General features: G+C 41.7%; 1 protein-coding gene across 1 annotated transcript in view; it reads right to left on the bottom strand.

Annotated features, from left to right (window-relative positions):
- Positions 1-3,575: 3,575 nt before the first annotated feature.
- The window catches only part of GADL1 (glutamate decarboxylase like 1), a 115,503-nt gene continuing 95,924 nt past the window's right edge, over positions 3,576-23,154 (bottom strand). Inside the window, exon 15 of the mRNA XM_008153863.3 lies at positions 3,576-3,869. Coding sequence (XP_008152085.2) covers positions 3,696-3,869 — 174 coding nt within the window. The 3' untranslated portion in view covers positions 3,576-3,695. The remainder of the gene's footprint in view (positions 3,870-23,154) is intronic.

Below are 23,154 nucleotides of genomic sequence, written 5' to 3'. Positions count from 1 at the left end.
GATGGTCTTCTGCAAAGTTGGCAGTTGTCAATCCTAAGAGCAAACTGAAAGTTTCCAAGAAAGTGAGAGAGGGGATCAGTTTTGTGTTTTAATCAGGTTGCAGTTTGATGAGGAGATTGGACAATGCCCCAAATCACTGTCTGGATGCAGTAAGGAGGCTGTTGTCCAGGCCAAAAGTATGTGAAACTATTCTTAATTCTTTATTTCTCCTTGAACACTCCACTCCATTAGCCACCCCCCTCAACTCTACCTTTAAATGCCTAAAACTGGGCCTCTTCCTTCACTACAACCCTGGTGCATAAACTTTCATTATTTTTTGTTCAAACAACTGTAATCGCCTCCTATTTGGTCACCCTGAGTACACACTTGCCAACATACACTCTACTCTCCAAACAGTATTAGCAGTGATCCTTCTAAAATATATGTTGGGAATGCAGACTGGTGTAGCCACAGTGGAAACAGTATGGGGTTTCCCCAAAACATTAAACAAGGAACTGCCTTTTGACCCAGCGATCCCACTTCTGGGAATATGTCTGAAAAAACCCAAAACACTAATTCCAAAGAATATATGCACTCCTATGTTTACTGCAGCATTATTTACAATAGCCAAGATCTGGAAACAGCTCAAGTGCCCAACAGTAGGTGAGTGGATAAAAAAGCTGTGGTTCATTTTACACGATGGAATACTACTCGGCCATTTAAAAACAAAACAAAACAAAATAGAAAATCTTACCTTTTGTGATGGCACGGGTGGACCTGGAGATTATTATGCTAAGTGAAACAAGCCGGTCAGAGAAAGACAAATACCATATGACCTCACTTATATGTGGAATCTAATGAACAAAATAATATGATGAACAAAATAGAAACAGAGGCATAGATACATGGAACAGACTGACAGCTGTCAGAGGGGAAGGGTGATGGGGGGCTTGATGAAAGAAGGTGAATGGATCCAAAGAAACATATGTACATAACCTATAGACACAACGTGTGGTGATAGCCAGAGGGAAAAGGGGGTGGGGGAGAGGTGGAAGTGGGCAAAGGAGGGGTGGGAGGATGGGGAAGGAAAGAGACTAGAGCAATGGGCCCATCACGACACAGTGTATAGATGATACTTCGTTGAGTTGTACACTTGAAACCTGTATGATTTTGTGAACCAATGCCACCCCAGTAAATTCAATTAAAAATAAATAAAATATATGTTGAATCATTCAATACCTTCTTCAGATTCTCTAATGCATTTCCATCTAACAAGTCCCCACCTACAAGACCCAGTGTACTGACTCCCAGATATTTCTTTGACTTCATCATCTACCATTCACCCCATGATTCCCTCTGTGCGAGCCGTGCTTACCTCCATGCTGGTCTTCGGAAGTATCATGCATGCAGCTCCCTGGGCCTTTAGCTCACCATGCCCTCCACCTGATGCCCACCTTTACTTTCTTAGTCTCCATTTAAATGGTACTTTACAGAGAGACCCTGCCTAACCCTTTTCTCCAATAGCACACCCCGCTCTCACTTTCAAAATACTTACTACCACCTGACCTGTTACGTATTTACTTGTTGACTGTCTGCCCCAAGTAGATAAAAAGCTTCAGAAGAACAGGGACTTTTTTCTATTTCATTCACTGCACACATACACATACCTATCCCAGCACCAAGCTAACTGCCTGGAACACGGTAGCCCCACTATCAATACGTTTAATGAGTGAATGAATTATAATTAACCTTTTATACAAAAAATCATTCTTGACCATTCAGTCAATACCTGATTGTGCTGTACATCTTGACATTTAAAGAACAAAATGGAAATTTCAAACTACCTGGTAGCAGCCGCTTTTTAATTGATCAAGGAACTTGCATCTCTCACACAACGCGCAGCTGAAGCTGAGCTGTGGCTAGTGAGTTTCCCCGCCTTGCCCAGGAGAAGAAAAAGGTCTAAGTAAGAGGCAAGTCCACACTTCGCTACAGCTGCTGTTGCCATTTAATCCAAGGCGTTAACAACTAAAAACAGCTTGCAACCTACTCAATTGTTTAGCTAAAATGCCAACCGAGCCCAAATCACTTCTAAACTGTGTTGGTTCAGTTTAGTAAAAAGGAAATAACGGGAAAAGAAAACAACACTAAGTGTGTGCTAATGTAGCTTTTTATTTCATGAAACCCAATTACTGCAAACATCAGCTTCAGGAACATTTTATAAAGATATTAAAACAAAAGGCAATGAGAAATGCAATGCGCGCACACACAAATACCTATCACCAGAAACTCAAGTAATTCTTTGCCCAATGGAGATATAAAGAAACCACACACCCCCAAATGGAATAAAAGCAGAGTACATACATATCTGATTTTCACTCTTCAAAATTTAAACGACACAAGTTAATGCTGGAGTACTAAAGGTTAATTAATGTGTTAAGTCTAACTTTTCAATCATTTGATTTCCAAAATAGGTGCTCTAGTTAGATTCATAATTTTACCTACTTGAACTCTGCAATCGTAACTCTGAATTTTGCTTATTTCTCAGTTAAATAAGATTCTCCTAGAAATCTAGGGGCAGGATAAGAGACAGAACTACCATCACCTACTCCCAGGGAAAATGGAGGAGGTATTTGCACTGAAAGGTTTATAATTACCAGGTTCTCTGCCCAATATGAACCATTTAAAAATCAACATTAACATTTCAAAGCCCGAGAAAGGGAATGTATCACTGTGAACTTCATTCTGGTTATTTCCTACAAGCAGAGAGCAAGCTAAGAAATGGGCCCCTCAAGCCAAAAGAGGTACATAGTTAGAGACACACATACCTAGCGTCTATACCAAACTAATGATACAATGATTTTCAGAAGTGAATTAGGATTATTGCTTTGATTTAAAGGGCCATGCAACACAGCGTTTGTCTTTTATTTTTCTCTCTAAATAATTTAGAATAGATAATGGTTAATTTCAACTTTTGAGAATAGACATTCAGCCTGCATAAAAGATATATCTTTATAAAGTAAACATCTTAAGTAGCTTCTCTTTCAAAAATAGCTCTGGTACACTTCTGACGCACCTAAACATTTGTGCTACCAATGCTGCAGCTATATTCTCAAGGATGGCTCAGGGACCACTGAAATATTCGATATTCTTTTGCTGGCAAAACATCAGAGCAATTATTCAGTCATTACGAGGTTTCAGTAAACCACTGGTTCTCAGGCCTTACCTTGTCTCAGAAACACCCGGAAAGACTCCTTACAATCCAGAAAGACTGGGCACCACTGGGCGCCAGAGTTTCTGATTCAGCAGGTAGGAGGCGGGGCTACGGATCTGCATTTTAAACAAGTTCTCAGGTGATACTCATACTGCTAGTCTAGGGATTGCACTTTGAGAATCTCAGCTTTAAACCATTGACTTAGACAATCTTTAAAGAGCAACAAAAGCTTCGATTCCAGGCACCACAAGGTACATACTAAACTCTCTACGATTCTCTGACAATCCTTGAGAAAATCCAACTCTTTTACAGCAACAGTAGTGCCCAGGCAGCCAGAGTCCTGAACACTATTCGCTTAGCATTTTGGCTTTGCTGGGCCTGGATGGGTGTGTTTCCTATTTCTCATCAGAAGGGTTGTAATCGCCTAATGTGTCTGTCCCCAGACATCTGGATCTGTAACCCTCCCCAGGACAGACCCGTGCCTCTGGGGGACCAAAAGCCACAGCTACATGTCTCTGCCCAGCAGGTCTATCTCGTCCAGGAGGAAGTCCATGTCCTCCCGGCTCACTTGAGGGCTGATCACCACCTGGCGGAAGAAGTTGACCTTCCCCCGGTGGGGCTGATAGCCCAGCATCAGGCTTCCCTTCTTCATCATCCTCTCCTTAATGGCTGGGGCCACCTGCATGGACAGAGAGGATGGGCGGAGGTGAATGACCAGAACAGCAAGGCATCACAATTCCTTTTAACCAGTCATTTGATATTTACTGGGCACCTACTGGTGTGGTTCCCATTCCCCAATACACAGCAAGATCGACATGAATATAAATCTATTGAGAATTTATAACACATGACTGATTCAGTGCTTTAAATATATGATTTCATTTAATCTTCCTAATAACCCCATGAGGGAGATACTGCTACTAATATGCACATTTATAGATGAGAAAATTGAGGCGCACAGATTACATAAATAGCCTGAGGTCCCGTGTTCAGTAAAAAGGAGAGCCATGATTTAAATCCAGGCAGTCTCACCCAAGCCCACTCTGAAACCTACAGCATATGCAATGCTGCCTCATTAAAACCAAATCAGGTGTCCTCAGGCGCCACGGTCTCAAAAGTGTCAAATGCTACATTCCCAAATTTATCTGAACTAAAAAAAAAAAAAAATACTTCAGTTCAGGCATCTTGAATAAAAAGAAGTATAGATTGGGGGAGAAAAATCCCACAAAATAACAGCCTTGCATTGATAGTCTACCAAGAAAAACACTAATACCAGTATTATGTGTAGGTCTATTTTGAAGACTAACAGTTTATTAGTTTATTAATAGGACATATGTGAAATGTAAACACTGTCTGTTATTAAGAGGTGTAGAGTTACTAATAAATTAGGATGTTCATATTTTAAGGATTTCCAGCTAACATGGGAACGGCCCCTGATAATCCGAATGCACACATTTCTCTAAAAGTTTAAGGTTTGAAGAAATTACTCCAATTTAAGAACACATGTGAAAATGAGTCCATTTTCACATCAGCAGTGTGACCACCCAAGAACTAACTTATAAACTTGAAATAGTGAAGTTATTAATTTTTGAAACACGAACTTAAAAACATTAAGAGTATGTTCTTACTGGCTGGGAAATGTTTTCCATTTTCAGCTTACTTTACTGCTGTAAAAGTTTCTTGGCATATCCTATTGAATATGTGGAAAGGAAACATAATGAGTTTCGGTCTTAATTTTCTCAGTAAGATGAGATGTAGCTAATCCATAAGGGAGGAATACATTTTTAAATAATACCAGGCACAATGTCCTTTAAAATTCCTTAGGAGTTCGACCGACAGGCATGCATGTCAGTTCCCACGAACCTCTGTGTGATCATCCCACACCTCTCTAGTTTTAAATATACCTACATTTTGCCAGACACCCCCCCCTGAAAACATGCCAAACTACTTCATTTGACACTCCACATAATCTTGATCTATTCCAAAGCTGATGGAAAAACAAAGGGCTTTAGACCTCTGGAGATATGATGGGTTGGGCTGAGCCACAGAGCCTTCTCAAGGGATGTTCAAGGATAATTTTAACTAAGTACACTATTCTTCATGTGCTAGCGTTAGAAAGTAAATCTTGCGGAACATGGGCTACAACAGCAAAAACAAACACCCATTAAGCACAATCACATTGCTATTCTAGCAAAAGATTGGGGCCCTCTTAGTCTAATGGGACAGGAAAAGAAAATCTGTGAGCGTAAAAGAAAAATCAAGTAAAACAAGATAAAGTCAGAGGTTAAGGTAGGAAGAAAATGTGAACCATCATGTCCTATAAACACCTGGAACTGTGTCACAAACTTTATTCCGAGCTTTTTAGAGATTAGAAAACCAGGGTTAAATAAACCACCTCCGATCTCTTTGCAAAATGTAGTGACAAATGTTCAGTAGATGCTGAAAGCTGAAGCTAGTAGGTAACTCTGGGATGCCTACGCATATCTGTTAGCAACACCTGATTTTGAACACTCCAAGCATCAGCTGGATTTTCTTCCAAAGCTCTTAATGCAAGTCTCAGTTGTTATTAGAATTATAAAATCTAGTGAAATTATATGTAAGCAAATGAAAGGTTAATGCCACAAAAACTAAGTTGAATCCTTTGGGAAGACTAGATAAAGTCAGGTGTGGTAGGAGAACTGTAAAAGCTTTAACATAAAATCTTGAGAGTCCAGGCTGGTTCTGCACACAGATGGCTCCACAGGTGCCTGTGCACTCACACCACTTAAAGAAACCTGCGCTGGACATGACAGGTGATGTCTCAAGGGTGTAGTTTATGAAAACAGCGGAGGCCCTCTAACCATCAGACCTACTCAGGAAAAGCCGCACTTGCTTTTGGAAAGCATTTGGAAATCTTCATTTGATGGGGAAGTGAGAGGTGGGGCGGAGACAACCTTCCCATCAAAGGTGGGGAAATAAAGGCACATAGGTAGATGTGTTTTAAGATGTCTAAGTGATGTATGCATCGCATGTTTTTCTAGGGTAATTTGCTTTAACTGACCAATCCCTATCACCTTAGGTAGGAGATTTCTGGTGCAGATGTGAATGTGATTGGTGCACATTCTAGTATGTATATATGTACTAGTATGTATAGGATGTTCATGGGTGTGCACAACCCCATGTGATTTAAACATCTAACCCACCATTTGTCATTCATGGCTCTTAAAATCCTTTTTTTTTTTTTTTTTTTTGTGGTCACAGAGCAATGCAGAACTGTGGTGTGACTGAAGCCAATGACAAAGGCACATTTATTTTTAATTTAAAGAACAAGAGGCCTCTTGATGTGAACTGAAGATAGGGGAGAAAAGCATAATAGTGCCAGTGCTGATCAATATTGGGAAGCCCTGGTGCACCAGGGATAAATGTCTGGCCAGGAAAATCAGAGACTATCAATCTTAGAGCACACAGATTGTGGTTCTGTAGATTTTTTTTTTTTTTTGGGGGGGAGGGCATAAAAATTCCCTTCATATTCATCTCCATCCTCCTCTAGCTACTCAGGGTATAACTGGCCCTGGCTTATAGCCAATTTTAAATTTAAAACAGGCATGTGCTCAAAGCTAATTTGCATTGTCTATTTCTGACTACCTTTCGATACCTCTATCCTTCCCCCAATGGAATTTCACGCCTTATCTTTGGAGAGCATTAGAATTTTGATTCCAGCTCGTTGATGTGTCAGAGGCTCACATGAGGCAATCTTCAAAATAATTCTGCTTGGATTGCATTTCTTGTAAGCAAAAATATTTTCTGATGTGAGCAAGGAAGGTTAAAAGAAAGATGGCCCCTCAATATTTCAATATAAAGGTATTTTTTATCTTTAAATTCTTGCTCTTGTGTAAGGCATAAGAATATTCTTCCATGGGCAAAACAATGGCATAAGAACCAAACTTCTCAGCCAAGTTTTGTCACTGACTTTCAAAAATTATAAACAAATGACTCAATATCTATGTGGCCCAGGGAACCAATTAAGTGAGGGTTTGACAACACCACACACATTTTATGTGTGTATCCATGAATATAAGATTAATTCCTAGAGGAAATTACTCCTAGGCAAGAGGGGAAGGCCTTCCTTGTCTATGAATACTTCATGGGAAAGAAAAACACAAGCAACACCAAGGTCGATATTCATTAAATCTCTGTCACAAGTTATAATTGTAGTAGCAGCAGTGGCTCTTGTTAACAAATATTGTACCAACTCCTTACAATCTGCAAACTGCCTTCACATGCCTGATTCCTGCAAACTCAAATTAAAGCTTATTTGAAAGGAACCCATGCTTGTGCAATTTAGGGAACGAGAATATTGTCATTAACAGCCAGTTTAGGGCCTTCACCCTTAAAAATATATCCACAACCATCTCCCATTTATAAAGCTCCAGGCACAATCCAGGGCTGGGTAACTTGAATATTTTCTTTTGCTGATCACAGCAGAGAAACAGCCCTAATCCACCAGGATGGAATATTCATTCACAGGGGAGAGAAAATATGCACAAACTAAATGTGAGTATCCAAAGAGCGTCCCTAAATGGAGTATGCATGGAGGAAAGCAATTTGGCAGGAGTGAGATTGCTTTCCGGCTCTCAATTATTTTACTGCTGGTTTTCCTTCGAATTGTAAATCAAGTTCTTCTCTCATGCCTCAGTGCGCTGGTCCCCGCATCTTAAGTGGAGGAGGATCCTGACATTTCTATCTGGTTGCACAGGAACCTAATCAACACGTTTCTGTAGGATTGCTGTCCCCCTCCCCACCCCGTCAATAATGTTCCAGCAATGATTTAGTCACTTAAACAGAATTTTGTTGTCACACCCCTACAGCATGAAATAGCATTTGATATTTAAAAGTTGTTTAAATCCACGGGGAAAAAAAAAATAAAACAATGCTCTCATTCTGGCCAAGTATAGTCATTTAATAACAACTGACCAGGCACCATAATTGCCTCTTTATCAAAATAAAATTGCAATATCCATAAAAAGACATTTCTTTTGAAAAAATGTGCTACATATTTAATGTTAGCAGCAACGCATTTTTTAAAATACATGAAGTGTTTCTAAAACTATCCATGAGGAAGTAGTTGTTTTTTCCAATGCATTCCGTACATACTTTTGTGAAATACCATAAAAGTAAATTACTAAATAAAATTGAATTACTAAAGAAAAATAAAGCCCAGTTTTGTTCTTTTATTTATTTTTTAAACGTTTTTATTGATTTCAGAGAGAAAGGAAGGGAGAGGGAGAGAGAAACATAGAAACATCAATGATGAGAGAGAATCATAGATTGGCTGCCTCCTACCACCTGCTGGAGATCAAGCCCATAACCCAGGTATGTGTCCTGCCTGGGAATTGAACTATGACCTCCTGGTTCATGGGTTGACTCTCAACCACTGAGCTAAACAGGCTGGGCTATTCTTTTACTTTTAAATTCAACAGTAATTACGCTGTTGTTATAAAAGCTTCTAAATAGTAACTCTGGATTTCCATGCTTTTCTGATTGCACACTGGTACCACCAAGTTCACGGATCTACATGAGGCTGGAGACCACACTTGGAGGACTGCTGCTCTCTTGTAACTCTCTGAACTCCTGGGGGTGTATATCATTTGAAGCATGTATCCTCTTGTTATGTTGCACACTCATTTCTGCCTACTGGCATGGTCTTCACTCCAGTTTGAATGATGTTTTGTGTACCACCATGCCACTGTGTTCTAGTTTACTTAAATATTTCCCAATCATTAAAACTCAGAGCTGCTTCAGTTATGATGGCATTTCAGTGAAACCATGGGCGCGATCATGAAACCTCTACATCAGTTCTTCAAAGTCTAGTCCAGAGATTATAAGAGTAAATGGTTCAAAATGTCTCAGACTGGGATGTGCCAGAGGCAACCGATCAATGATTCTCTCTTATCAATGACTAGAGGCCCGGTGCACAAAATTCATGCACAGGGGTGTGGGGGAAGGGGTCTCCAGCCCAGCCTGCCCCCTCTCGCAATCTGGGACCCCTCGGGGGACATCCCCCTCGCAATCCGGGATCGCTGGCTCCTAACCACTCGCCTGCCTGCCTGCCTGATTGCCCCTAACCTCTCTGCCTGCCTGCCTGATCACCCCTAACTGCCCTCCCCTGCCGGCTTGATCTCACCCCCAACTGTCCTCCCCTGTTGGCCTGGTTGACCCCAACTGCCCTCCCCTGCTGGCTTGATCTCACCCCCAATGGCCCTCCCCTGCTGGCCTGATCTCACCCCCAACTGCCCTCCCCTGCCTGCCAATTTGGTTCTGATTGGTCAGTTTCTATGCCAGCCAGCGTCAAAAGCTCTGCCTCCTAGGCAGCCATTGGCTTCTCACAGTTCACTCAGATTTGGTTCCGATTGGTCGGTTTCTATGCCAGTCAGTGTTTCTGGGACTATCTCTGGGCCTGATCAGAAGGCGGGGCTGATCAGCAGCCCCTGTGGAGGCCTGGAGAGAAACAGAGGCGCGGCTGCTAGCGAAGACCAGAGAGAAAGAAAGAGGCAATGGCTGATCAACAGCTGCCATGGAGGCTGCGGATCAGACCCTGCCTCTCTCTTCGGGCCTCTCTCCAGGCCTGATCTGCAGCCCCCTCAGCAGTCAGTGTTGGGTCGCCACGGCAACCCAGCACTGACTGCAGGATTGACTTCCGGTGTTCGGTCAAGCCTTCGGTCAGTTGTTATGGACCCTGGGTTTTTATATATTAGGATGACTTGTCATTCATTGTTTTTCCCCAAAGCATCTAAACTGTGTTTAAATAATTGCGACGTTGTGCGTTAGCAGCTTTAGAAATCCAATCTTGCACCTCAAGTGTGCCACTTCCGTATTAATCCTCGATTTAATTCCAAGTTCTTTCCAACATTGACATAGTACATTTTTTTTCCTTTAAAAATTAAGACAGATATCAATCATCTTGATAGTTTGTTTGGGGGAAAGGGACTGGAGGGGGGGGGGCGCGAGGGGAGAATCCTTCTCTTGAAATTAATATATTGTATGCAGGGATATTTCCATTATGTTCTAGAAATTTCTATGTGTTGTGTAAAGTATTTTGTAAGTAAGTGCAAGTATTTTTCAGAATCCAGAAATATTTTATAAGTTAAAATTTACTTTGTTGGATACATGAAAAGTCATATAGCGAAAAGGTCATTTGTCCCCATATTCATGAGCTTGTGTCCAAAATGGAACAGTCTCCTTGTGCTGACCTGTCACTTACATTTTTATCAAAGGAACACTGAAGAGCAATATTGTTTCCCAAATGTGCCTGAGGGTATAAATCACCTGGATCCAGGCCCCAATCCAGAGGTACTGGATTTGAATCTCAATAGATAGGCTTGGTGGTCTATAAATATACCAGGCACCTTGAGTTTTTGTTATCATGATGCAAGTTTGGGAACCGGGAGAATGATAGTCTCTTAACTAGGACTCTGGGAGAGGTGATGGAAGGGTGAGAGGTGTTTTAGACAGGAAAAACAATTTCGAGAGGGGATGGAGATGGAGATTGGGAATCTCTCCTCCTCAAATTGCTTATGTCAATTCCATAGTAAAATAAACCAGTGACCTTCAAAGAATTTACTAGCCAACTTTTCTGCTAATCATAAGACCTGATAAAGTGCTCAAAAACACTTACCCATGCCTCAGGAAACAAGAAAACTCTTTGTTTGGATTGTTTAAAGAATCCATTTGCTTCTTTCAATATATTTCCTATTCCTTACCTGTCAAATTCTTTTCTTACTCCTCTGCACAACCTTCAAGCATTTCCCCTGATATCTGTTCCCTATAATTTAGAAGTGAGCTGCATTGGTATAAGTCTCCCAAGCTTAAATTATGTAAAATTGGTGTTCTATAGCCCATGAAATCATATGCAACTAAGAGTTCATTTCAGCTTGGCAAAACATGGAGAAATAGGCTGCACTTGGACTGGATGGACCTTTTCTCAAATATAGATTTTTAGCCTTATTGTCCTCTAAAAGATATTGCAAAATCAGACGTGCACAAAAAGAAAAGTCCTTCAGCCTGAGAACTGCCCTGTTTTTTACCCTTTCCAACACAGAGGAGCAAAGCCACAAAAACAAAGTTCCAAATCTCAGCAAGACCCAAGAACACAGCCTCACATTTGGTGTTTACAACACAGAAATGACGATGACAGCAATTCCAATCACCCTAATGTCAGCCATATATTCAAGGCAGCAGAAACGAACAGTCATAACAATAAACCAAACTGACTCGAAAGCTGTAGCTGAAGGAGGGACACAGTAAACGTTGTGCACACTCTATAAAGCAAACATCCAGTACTCCATTGTGCCACAGCAGCCGTCTGAGCTAGCAGCTCCTCAGGAACTGTTGTGGGCCAACTCCCAGATTTTAGCCTGTGTTGGGAGATCCCTATACTGCTCCTTACAATGACACGTTATTTGGGAATTTTCTGCCATGGTTCGTACCAGTTCTCTAGGAGGCACATGGAAAGGAGTCTCAGCATTTTGCATTGTTGCAAGGACTTCAGGGTGTTCTTTGCATGTATGTCTGAAGGTCAAAGGTACCAATGTTTCATAGTGCTCACATGAAGCCTGCCCAAGGAAGACTTACATTGCCCCAAACGCCATCATGCTCCTGTGGGAAAACACTGATCGGGAGCCCCGTGTGCTCCAGGGGATTCCTCCTACACTGTGTCTGGGCACTCCTGGATCCTCCCAGTTTCTCCCATGAGTTATTACTCTTGCTTTGGTTCGGAGCAGATAACTAAACTGATGGGTGAGCAAAGTGAATGGGATCTTCAGAGACAAAACACTGTCTTGTTGTTTTCCTTTGATTCTTTTTGTTCTTGTTTTATTTTTATTTTTTTCCACCTTTCCTGAGGTATGACTGACCAATAAAAATTATATAAATTTACAGTGTACAATGTGATGTTTCAGTAGGCGTATACATTGTGAAATGATTCCTCCAAGATTCTTAACCTATTCAGAGTATCACTCAGTCCGAGAGGAGGAAATGGGACAATCTCAGGTTTCTCTCTAGGGCCTCTGGGCAGTGGGCCAATGTTCCTAAATGCCGCATCTGGCCGGTTTAGCAGGGACACAGCTTGGAGGCCCTCACGGTGGTCCCAGCACTACTGCGGACTCCAATCTGGATCAGATTCCCGAGTTTTCAGCCACACAGATGCTACACCACACCTCATCCACACTCAGTGACGTGAACATTCTAAAGAGGATGAAAATTCTGATTCCTTTTCCCACAGTTTTCTCAGAGTAACTTTCCCAGAGAATCCTATTCCCTTTTGATTTTTGGCAATGGGCAATTAGCAGCTGTATTCTGTCTTTGGACTCATTCCACAGCAACAAGCCTCTAAGAGCCACGGAGGCTGTGTGGGGCATACATGCAAAACCCCAATCGCTGCTCAGGCACAGGTGTGGGAAGTGGTCCTGGGGTTGGCACAGCAATATTTTTAAAGGGCCAAACCTGCCTCTTAGGCTTGGGAGACTTAGCTTCCTGAGTAGTGGAATATTGGTGTTTATAGTAGTTTCTGAGGCCTGAGCAGGCAGGGAGTGAAAAGGGAAGTGACTCATGGTGTAGGCTCTGTTCTGACAGACAGCTTGCCCTGCACAGCCCGCCAAGGCATCTGAATTCTGCCTCAGGGAGGTGCCCACCAGTCTAAACCCACCCTCCTGGCACCACCTATGTGCACCCGTCCATCCGCATCCTTGTCTCATTTATAGTTTTCTTTTGCACTGATTATATGCTTCTGGAGTAAACTGAAGTTCAAAGGATCTTTTTGACCTTTTTGTGGTTGAGTACAGATTCTCGTTGTCCACCCAACAGTTAGTTGCATACATAGGACCTACACCTACCTCTCCCCCTGGCTTTCCTTTAAATCCCTATTGATAGTTGTTTTCATATTATTTCACTGCATTTTATTCAGCTTGAGTGCATCCTAAAATGTTTGGTGTTTCAACCTCAGAGGCAAAACCTGGGCTTTTAAAGTCATGTGTTTCATGTAGCTTGCTTTACTTTTTTTGTTTTTTGTTTTTTACTGAATCAATGAGAGCTACGATGAGGATATTTAAAAATAATTATCATTTCTGTATTAGCTATAAAAATATTGAGAAAATGTTAAGTGTCAGATGTTCCTCACTGAAATCAGTATAAATTCTTGTAAAGAGTTTAGTGTGGTTTTTTTTGTTTTTGTTTTGTTTTTACAATGAATGCTATGAATATTAAGCAATAGCTTTTAGGCTTGCACATGTCGAGCAAATTAACAAAGTGAATTATGTATTCTTCCTTTGGAACTCACTCCACACTCTTTTTACCTTCTGCCTAAAATTGGAAGTTGCCTGTTACCTCAAAGCCATGGTGTTCCAATTGTGTTCCAGGGGCCACGGTCTACAGAGGCTGAGAAGGGTCAAGAAGGAGGCAAAGTGAACAGGCCCCTTCTTGGCCAAAACCCAGCTCCACTCTACCTGTCTTATATACTAGAGTTCTATGTAAGAGTTTATTTGACAAAAAGGGCTCTGCCATTTTAAAAGACCACATGAGTTAGATTGGCAATGTATTTAGTATTATTATGGCTCAATAGCTACCATTTTGGCATACCTGAAGAATAGCCCTCAAGATGTTGGCTAAGGGAACACTTCCTACATGGCCAATCTAAGGGGAGCGAAGGGCTCTCGGAGTCTGCCATTCTTGACCAAGTTGGTGAAACAGAACAGTCCTAGAGAAGCACGCTGCTCTGCTAAAACCAAGCTTCTTCTGCCTAAGAGTTCAGGATAAGCCATGCGTCATCAAGTTATGTTCAAGCAGAGTAATAAGAAGTAATAAGTAACCATTTTACATAACTGAGCCTCAAGTCGGCCCCCAGTCCAGCTACATAACAAAGCCCTATCACCGTCCAGTTGAAGGGCTCTTTTGCTGCTCTTAGGTGATCATCATTCCATTCCTGTGAGCTTCCGCCAGTCCACCCACTGGCCATGTGAATGTCCTCCTTCTGTGAACTGCTTGTTCGTGTGCTTTGCCCATTTGGGGTGACCATCTTTTTAAAAAAAATGATTGAAAAGAACCCTTTATTATTAAGGACATTAACTAATTGTTTTTACATGCTGCAAGTTATGCATCTGCTTTTAATTTTGTGTCTATAGTTATTTCATGTACAGTTTTAATATTTATATAATCAGACCTATCAATTATATACATGTTTTTTTCCAATATTAGTGTTATGCTTAGAAAGCCTTATCTACACCACGATTAAGTAAATATTTGTGTGTGTTTTTTCTGATTTGATTTGATACTTAAAACCTTAATCCATTTGGGCATTCCATTTGTATCTTGAATAAATTAGAGCTACCCTCCCTAAACTCCCACAATAAACCAGTAGTCTTAACACCTTTGATGAAATAAGCCTGTCTCCCCCCAGCATGTATTGGGAACAGATAGGATCCCTATGACTACTTGGGCCTTGGCTTTCTATTCTGTAAGACTGACATGTCTATTCTGAGAGTAACCCAAGCTGCTGTGTTTATGATAGTCTATAAAATACTAAGTGCTCGAGAGGGGAATTCCCTTGTTAATAGCCACGCTTTTCAAAATGTTCTCACTTATCGGTCCTCACTTATTCTCTTAGATGGTATCTGGAAACACTTTGACAAGTTAAAAAGATGTTAATATGATTAGAATTCTATTAAGCCTGTATTAATTAGGGGAAATTAATCTTCTCAACTCCAAGTTATCATGTTTTTCAATTTCTAAATCAGGTGGTTTTTAAAAAACACAGCTGCAGTTTCCTTGGCACTCCTCTCAGAGAGAGTTCCTGGGTTGGAGAGGATTTGTGGAAGGTCAACTAGCATTTGGACGCAGTGGCCACTGTATGGCCTCCAAGTGAGGTCAGGAGAGTGGAGCAGGGGAGCAGCGTGCAGCTGGTTTTCGGACTCGCTTTTTGAAGTCCATCAATTCTGGGCCCACCCTGCTATGATGAATCCCAGGCACCTGGAGAGGCCCCAGGTGGGTGTGTTCGTTGATGGTCCCAAACGAGGTCCCAGCCCAGGGCCAGCATCAACCAGCAGCCATCTGAGTGAAGGCGCATCTGAAAGACTCCAACCCAGGCCGCTGAATCACCTTCAGCCAGTTTAGTCTTCCCAGATGAGGTTCCAGCCACCCAGCCATGCTCTTCCCCCGTGCTGTCTGCTGTCTGAATTCTAACCCACAGAATCCGAGAGCGAAATACAATGGCTGTTTGAAGCTGCCACATTTGCACTAATTTGCAAAACAGAAATTGTTATGGCAACACTGGGGTTTTCTTGTGGCCATAAAATTTTATGGTTTTCTTCTGTTGGTACTATACTTCATTTAAGTGAATTCTTGGTTATTTAATGTATTTTTTGCTATTGTGGTGATGAAATTACTCCGACTAAAAAGCTGCCTTCTGATATAAATTTCAACTTTCTAGTTCCTCGTTTCTCACTCTTTTGTGCAAGAAAAAAATACTTTTTAAGATATTCAACTTCGTACATCTACGATAGCAAATCATTAAAAGTTTTTTATTTGCTGTCCTTGGGTTTATATATACACAATCACACACTCTAAAATGGACACATTTGGGCCTTCTCCTTTTAAATATTTAAAGCCAACGTTTCTTCCTGATGGTCGCACTGCCTGGCACTCCCAGAACAATAGGAACTCCGCAGATGTTCCTAATTTGTTACTGAGTTTTAGGAGAAGGCTTTTCATGTTTAACATATATATTCATCTTATACATCACATAAGCAAACAAAAGCACATAACCAGGAGATAATCTCTAAGCCTTATCATTAATTTGGAAGGTCCTTCAACATGTGTTTTTTCTTTTAAATTGTGTGTTTTTTCTCTCTTGCTCCATAATTTTGGATGACTTTCCTTACTTTCTTGTTCAGAGGTCGACAGAAAGTGATGAAATTGCTCTTTAAGACTTGCGTTTGCTTAGCCTTTGAAACAATGAAGTTGTGCTGAATGGAGCACTAAAATGGAATCCATGCAACACGCCATGCGCTACGCTGGCTGACTAATCCATCTCCTCGGACAGTTTGTGCACATCCAAAATTGCTACTTAAATTAAGTTTTCCAACCTGTGCGAGTGGATTATTGTGTGGCTTCCGGAAATAATCCTCTCATCCTCTAACACAGTTGTGACCCAGTTTGGGGAAGTATCTTTAATATCTTGTTCGGCTTCACTGACCTCCAGGCAGAACAGTCAGAAATATCTGCGTTTACCAGACAACTTTCATCTTCGGGCTCACAAAAGGGGTCGCTTTCTTTAAAAAGGAAATTGAAACCTGTATCATCACAAGGCAGCCTTTTAGGTGATTTTTACTTTCCATTTTAGAATCCCCACGAATAGAGGGACAGCGATGTGGAATAAATGAAGAGCCTCAGAATAGTGCGTAAATCAAAGTTGTTGACGGGACCTGCTCTTACCTCACCGTTGATTATTTGTCAGGTCATCGGCTCTCACCCCTGCCCCCCCCCCCCCCCCCCCCCCAACAAAAGCAGAAACACGTGTGTGGAAGGTGCGGCGAGGCTGGGTTGCCAGAACCGCACACAGAATGATGACCCAGCTGGAAGAGGAGAGGGTAGTGAAGAACCTACACAAAGCGATAACTCGGAGATTTTACTTTTTGTTTTTTAAATCCTCACCAAGGGTATTTTTCCATTGATTTTTAGAGAGAGTGGGAGGGAGGGGAGAGAGACAGAGATGTTGGTCATTATTTTGGCATAGCTCAAGTGGTATAGAAATACAGAAATACTCTTCTGTAAAATGTGGGTATATGCTTAAGGAGAGCTGTACCTTATCACAGAGTAGGGGAGAATTTTAAGGCAAGTGAGATTGCTCTGAGGGGACAGTATGGCTGTGCGCTTGAATAAACATGTGGGGGAGGGAGGATAGAACAGAGAAATGAGTTAACCTTTTGTACTCGGATGTCGAGTGTGACTCGACACGGTTAGCATTAGAATAAAGGAATCGAGAAAAAAAGCAAGCGAGTGCAAAGGGTTAACCCTAATGTTAACAGTTCTAGTGGTGGGTGGAGACAGTAGCATTTTCACCAGGCATTGAATCGCGCTGTGTAGTGTTTCTGGAATGTGGACAAAACGCTTTGGAATCATCTGGAGATGTTTGTTAAAATTACAGATTTTAGGACATCAGTCATTGCAGACTTAGTATACATCTATTGCCTAAGGGCCTGGAAATAATGATATTTACCAAAGTTTCCTCATGATTCTGATACAAGCCAAGTATGGGAGTCTCCTTATTAAAGAAACATGAAGATCATGAGAGATCAGTCATCACCGCTGGTATTTTCATGGAGGCATGCAAAATAGCACCAGGGCGTATCTCACTGGGAATACGGTGACAGATGGGCTGACATTTCTTGAGAGAAGCTTTCCCTTTCTATTTTGTTCCTTTTTCTCAGCTGAGAACAGTACCTAACCCTGGGTCGTCTGGCTTTTCATACTCAGGATACCAACAATCAAAATGAGGTATAATTTTGGAATGCAAGAAAAAAATTGTCATTAAAATACATAATTGTTAATAAAATTTGTCATTGAAATAGTTGGGGGGAAAAAGTCAGATCTATCACATATACAAAAATCACTTTCTATGAATTCAGTGTTGTGTTTTGGTGTTCCTGAGGGCCAGCAGTGCAGCGGAGTGAACATGAAACAGTGTGAGTTTGAGCATTATAGGGCAGGAGGGTACTTGGGTACTGAAAAGAGCCCCCAGTGAAAGGGTGTTACTTAAGCCATTCTTCATCCTCTCAGGCCCCTTTGGGTATCTTGTGAAATTACAGCAGTTGTATGGGGATGGCTCCACAACATAGCACTTTTAAAAATATATATATATAGATATATAAATATAGATATATAGATATATATATAAAAAAAATATATAGATATATATTGATTTCAGAGAGGAAGGAAGAGGGAGAGAGAGAGAAACATCCATAATGAGAGAGAATCATGGATCGGCTGCCTTCTGCAAGTCCCCCACTGGGGATCAAGCCCACAACCTGGGCATGTGCCCTTGACCGGAATCAAACCTGGGACCTTTCAGTTCGCAGGCGGATGCTCTATCCACTGAGCCAAACTGGCTAGGGCAACATGGCACTTTTCAGGTTCCTGCGTTTTCCTCTTTGCCCCTCACATGATTTTTATCATCACGGCTGGATGATTGCCTTGCACATGAAGTAGTCATCAGTTTGAATCGGGCTTGGTGCTGTGGATGTTGACAGCCAACTGATCACAAGTGGAACCAGGCCAGTGTTCCCTCCCAGGGATTTTAGCACCCAACTCATCAGGTTGTCTAAAAGTTTTCTTCCCACCTGGAGCTGCCTCCAGACCTCAAACATGTTATGAAAAAATTCAGTCTCCTTGGCTACTTGACAATAATGAATTAACTGTAGATAGAGCTGTCAAAATGAAGGTATGTTTAGCTATCTGAATAATCCAGCAGGAAGGGGAGGAGGAAGTGAGAAAACTGAAATTAAGTAGAGTCTGAAACCAAACACACTTAATAATTCTGGTAAAGGATAAATTTATATCTATTCATACATTTCATTGGACAGTTTTACAGAATCCTCAAATCTAGTTTCTTTTTAAAGAGAGTCTCCAATATATTTTCTGAAACAAGTGCACTTTTCAGTATTTTAAAACAACATTCATTTATCATTTCCTTTGTAATGAAGACTCTAGACATGGCCATATCTAAGGGAATGAAGAACAAAGATTTGCATATGGGGGCACAGGGTTCATACATTTCTGCTGGCCTATCATATTCTGGAATATTTTCTAGTCATTACCCATGTGTCCACTCCACTCATTGAACCTGGATTTCAGTTTCTGTCAGAATTGTGGCCTATGGTTTGAACTGTCTGTCTTCACCAGGAAGTTAAAATGAATTTGTTCCTGATTCACAGCACCAGCTAGTGCACTAATGATGGGTCTGGCAAAGCTTCCTGTCAATCACGCAGAAATGCTTCCTGTCAAAACCACCCCCAAAATATTGACAAGTGTGGCCTGCAAAAACAGTGTAACAATATGCCGACCTGGTCACTCACTGGATAGTGAAAGGTCCAGTCATTTTTGAAGCCGAAGAAAGGGAGTTAGGGCAGTCACAGAGGGATGGCTCTGTGTTTCCCCTCTTCTTCCTGGACCAAAGCAATGGCGCAGAGACTATGGATTGATTTGGAACACCATCTAGTGAAGGATTTGAGGAAGTGCACCAACATAGAAAAATCTCAGGTCAAATTCCGATTCAATGGATTAAACACTTCCTTTCAGACTATTTCAAATGGTTCTGAGATAAAGACAGTGTGACTTTTTTTTTAAGTTAGCACAAAAACAAAACAGAATGACCAATGTTCAGTTGATTACGTCGCCTGCCTCTTTGGATAGAATGGCCAGTTTCCTCTCTTAGCACTTTCCCATTTACTACTGTACAGTCAGAATGTAAGAGAGACTCCATGGAGTCAGCCCAATCAATAGGCTACTTTTGCCAGAAAGTCAGCATCTTGGAATAATACCAATGGGTTTGGGAAGAACGATGCCAGGGCACCGGATTTGCAGACACCCATCTCTCAGCCATGGTGTTTTCAGTTAAACAGTGTATGTGTCAGAGGCATTAGCTGTCAAAAGTTAAACATTTTTTCTGGTACTCGATAGCTTTTAGCACCAGAAAAATCAGTACCAACACTACCTATTTCACAGTGTGCTGCACACAAAAAGCACTCAATAAATAGAGCATTCAATAACTAGAGGTGGCAGCTAGAATCTTTAACCAGGGGAGAAAGTTGAATATAATTCAACTATTCAATTTTGAATTCTTCTATATAAAACTGTGTCATTTGTTTCCTCCTTTCTCCCTTTTGAACTTCTCAACTCCACATTTCAGCGTCACCCCCTTCTTGGTACGTTGATCTATGCGCTCTCAGCATTGAATAAATGACATGTGCAGGGGTGGGGGTGGAGGGAGAGAGAAAGCAAAACAACAACAATCCCCCTCCCCTCCAGCTCAACATTATGCTCCATTTACTATAATTAACTATCAAGAGTTTCTAATGAATCTTCATTCATCATATTTTGACTTCCAGAAACCTCACTTCACCATTTCTGCTGGCTTTGTCCTTTCTAGTTGTAGCTCTGAAGTTACACGGCGAACGTGCCATTTGGGGCACCACGGTTTCTAATTTTAACTGAGGGTAGCTGCTCTACATGAAAGCAAATGCTCTATTCGTGTTGCCCATGTTGCTGGGTTTTCCTTTTCAGGGGAAGAAAGCAAGCCTCCTGCAGGTCTCCAGGCCTCAATTAGAGGAGACTGGAAAGAGAGCAACCTTCCATCACACCTTGGTCTCCTCTCTCTCATCAGGAGAAAAGAAGACCAGACAGAGCGCTGGGGGGCTCTCCCACTTCCACCTTCTGACTCTTCCATTGCGTGACAAATGGCTAACTCACTATCGTTATATAAAAAGCCAGCCATGCACGGACTAATCCACGTTTGTTTTTAGATCCAGGTGACTCTGGGACATTTCTTCAAGAAGCCAACATTTTAAACCAATTGCACGTACTTTGAACTTAAGAGAATAGAGGGGTCTTCAAACATTTTAACTGTTGTTTCTTTATATTTGCTGGTGGTCCTTTAACTAACAGGGAGGGAAGATGAATTCTCAATCTGAAAAGCACCTGCAGACAGGCAGGGTGGTGGCAGGCCTCTACTTAGGGGTTTAGAACTCCACAGTCTATGGCACTTGCTCTAGCTCAGCCCCTTACACTAATGAGGGGTGAGAAAACAGGAGAACAACCGTCCTATGAAACACAATGGGATAGGTACCACAGCTGACGACAAAAAATGTGAGGCACCGGATTTGCAGACGCCCACCTATCAGCCACGGTGTTTTCAAGACATGGTGTTGTATAGCCAATGATCAGAGGTGATGGAAAGAAATGTTTGGGCAGGAGATTTTGTACTTTAGGTAAGGGTCAGGAGATTTTATTGTGTGGTGTGCAGACAACTTATTACTCATCAGGTTAAAGTACAGAAATTTGCAAGTAACTCTTCCTCCTTCAACCTCTCTTTCCTCTTCAAAAAAAGTTAAAGAGTATTTCAGATTATCCCCATGTAACGCCCCTCTTACTCCTGCTCTGGCATGCTTTCATGAAAGAGAAAGAGTTAAAATTACAGACAAAAGTGCATGTAACTAGGGGTGCTGGTTTGCTGAGAGGGGTCCTGGTTTATGAATGGTTTTCTGGTGTAATTATTAATAGCTTCAACTTCACTTTCAAAAGTGTCCTGAGTAGGGCAATGCGCTCTCTGGTCCCCAGACACACATGGAGAGTCTGTGTCATGATTGCTACATAAGTGGCTAGAGTGGCACAAGTGGCTGGGATGCATTATCAGCATCCCTGGCACCACTAGCAATGTGATCTCTGCTTAGGTTTTCAAAATGCCAGGCCTAACCAAATGCCATAGCCAAACAACTTCCAAAGGTGAGGCTATATGCAGTGCCATAGTGGCCTTTGAGAGGGTACCAATTTCTGTTCTCAAATGATGGAAAAGCTTACTGGCTAAAACTTCCCATCTCTCCCATTCTTTTCCCCTGATGCCAATCTTTTGCCACAACTGCTACAACTAATTGCCAATATTTGCACACACACACAATATGCACATGCAGTCATGTGATTTGTTTTGTGATTTCACACAGCTTGATTTAAATGAGTGTCCTCTTCAAACTAATTTATCTTCAGCCTGACTAAAAAATAAATGCTATTTCATTTGCCTGACTTGGAGAGCTCATTTTTAATTTACAATGACCATCAGGCCCTGATAGAACCTCTAACAAACAGAACATTATATATTTTAGGTATTTTTGGAAGATACAAGGCATCATCTGCATCACAAGGCCAACTTTGGTAGCAAATGTAAGAGGATGTGTGTTTTGGTGGAGAAAGAAGTAAGGAGCTATTTTTTAGGCAAGTTAAATATATCAAGCGAAACAGAAAAAAAAATGTCCTCCAGATTTTGAATGGAGGTATCTGGGGAAAATAGGCTGATATGAAAACTTAAAGAGAAATTATTTGAGGAGTTATCTTCTCCCCTCCCCCAATCTATTTTTACTAGTTGACCCAGGGACTGAGAAACTCAGATTTCTGTTGCACTGGCGCCCCCCAATGGTCTTACAATTCCACTGCTCGCAGTTTTAGAGGAAAGCCCTTGGGAAACTTTATCACAGGTTTTGACACAGCCAACCAAGGAATGAATGGCGAAGGGTCAAACAACTCAACAACAACAACAGTAACAAGACGCTGATGGCTGGCTGAGTCAGGTAGGCTGATGTTCTGAAATGAAACCCAGCAGGCTGACGGCTTCCCAAGGCTGCCCAGCCAGGCCACTGAAATCTCCGTCATTCAAACAAGGTAGTGGTTTCTCACTTCACACGCAAAAAGGCACCTGACTGAGTTCTTCACTGAGAAACTTGAGCAAAAGATGCAGCGCTGATGTGGACCTGCTCATCGGGCTTCCTTAGATAATTTTAGGGATGTTACCAATGGGTTTTGCTCCTTTTAAGTTTAACGGAGGCCATATTCACAAACGGAGTACTAGCCCAGGTTGGCATGAGACAAAGCTTAACTTTCTTCCACTTCAGACGTGCAGGCACTGCCTCTGCCTATCCGACAGTGGCAAGGGGCAATGTAAGCACAAAATCCACTTAAGTGGGGCGCTTTGCATGGCGGTGTAGAAACCTATGGTCCAAGGTGACAGGGGAAGAACTGTGGATGGAGTCTGTGCCACAGCCCACCTCAGCTTTAGACAAGACCCTGCGTCTCAGATGACCATAGTTACTGTGGATTTATGAGAGCCCCTGCGATGAGCTTGACACGGGACAGTATTTGGTTCTTTAAGCCATCAGAACCACTCTCAAGGAATT

This window comes from Eptesicus fuscus, chromosome 18, assembly GCF_027574615.1.
Source record: "Eptesicus fuscus isolate TK198812 chromosome 18, DD_ASM_mEF_20220401, whole genome shotgun sequence".
NCBI classification, from domain to species: Eukaryota; Metazoa; Chordata; class Mammalia; order Chiroptera; family Vespertilionidae; genus Eptesicus; species Eptesicus fuscus.
The sequence above is the reverse complement of the archived record's forward strand: the minus strand, read 5'-3'. Positions and strand labels throughout refer to the sequence as shown.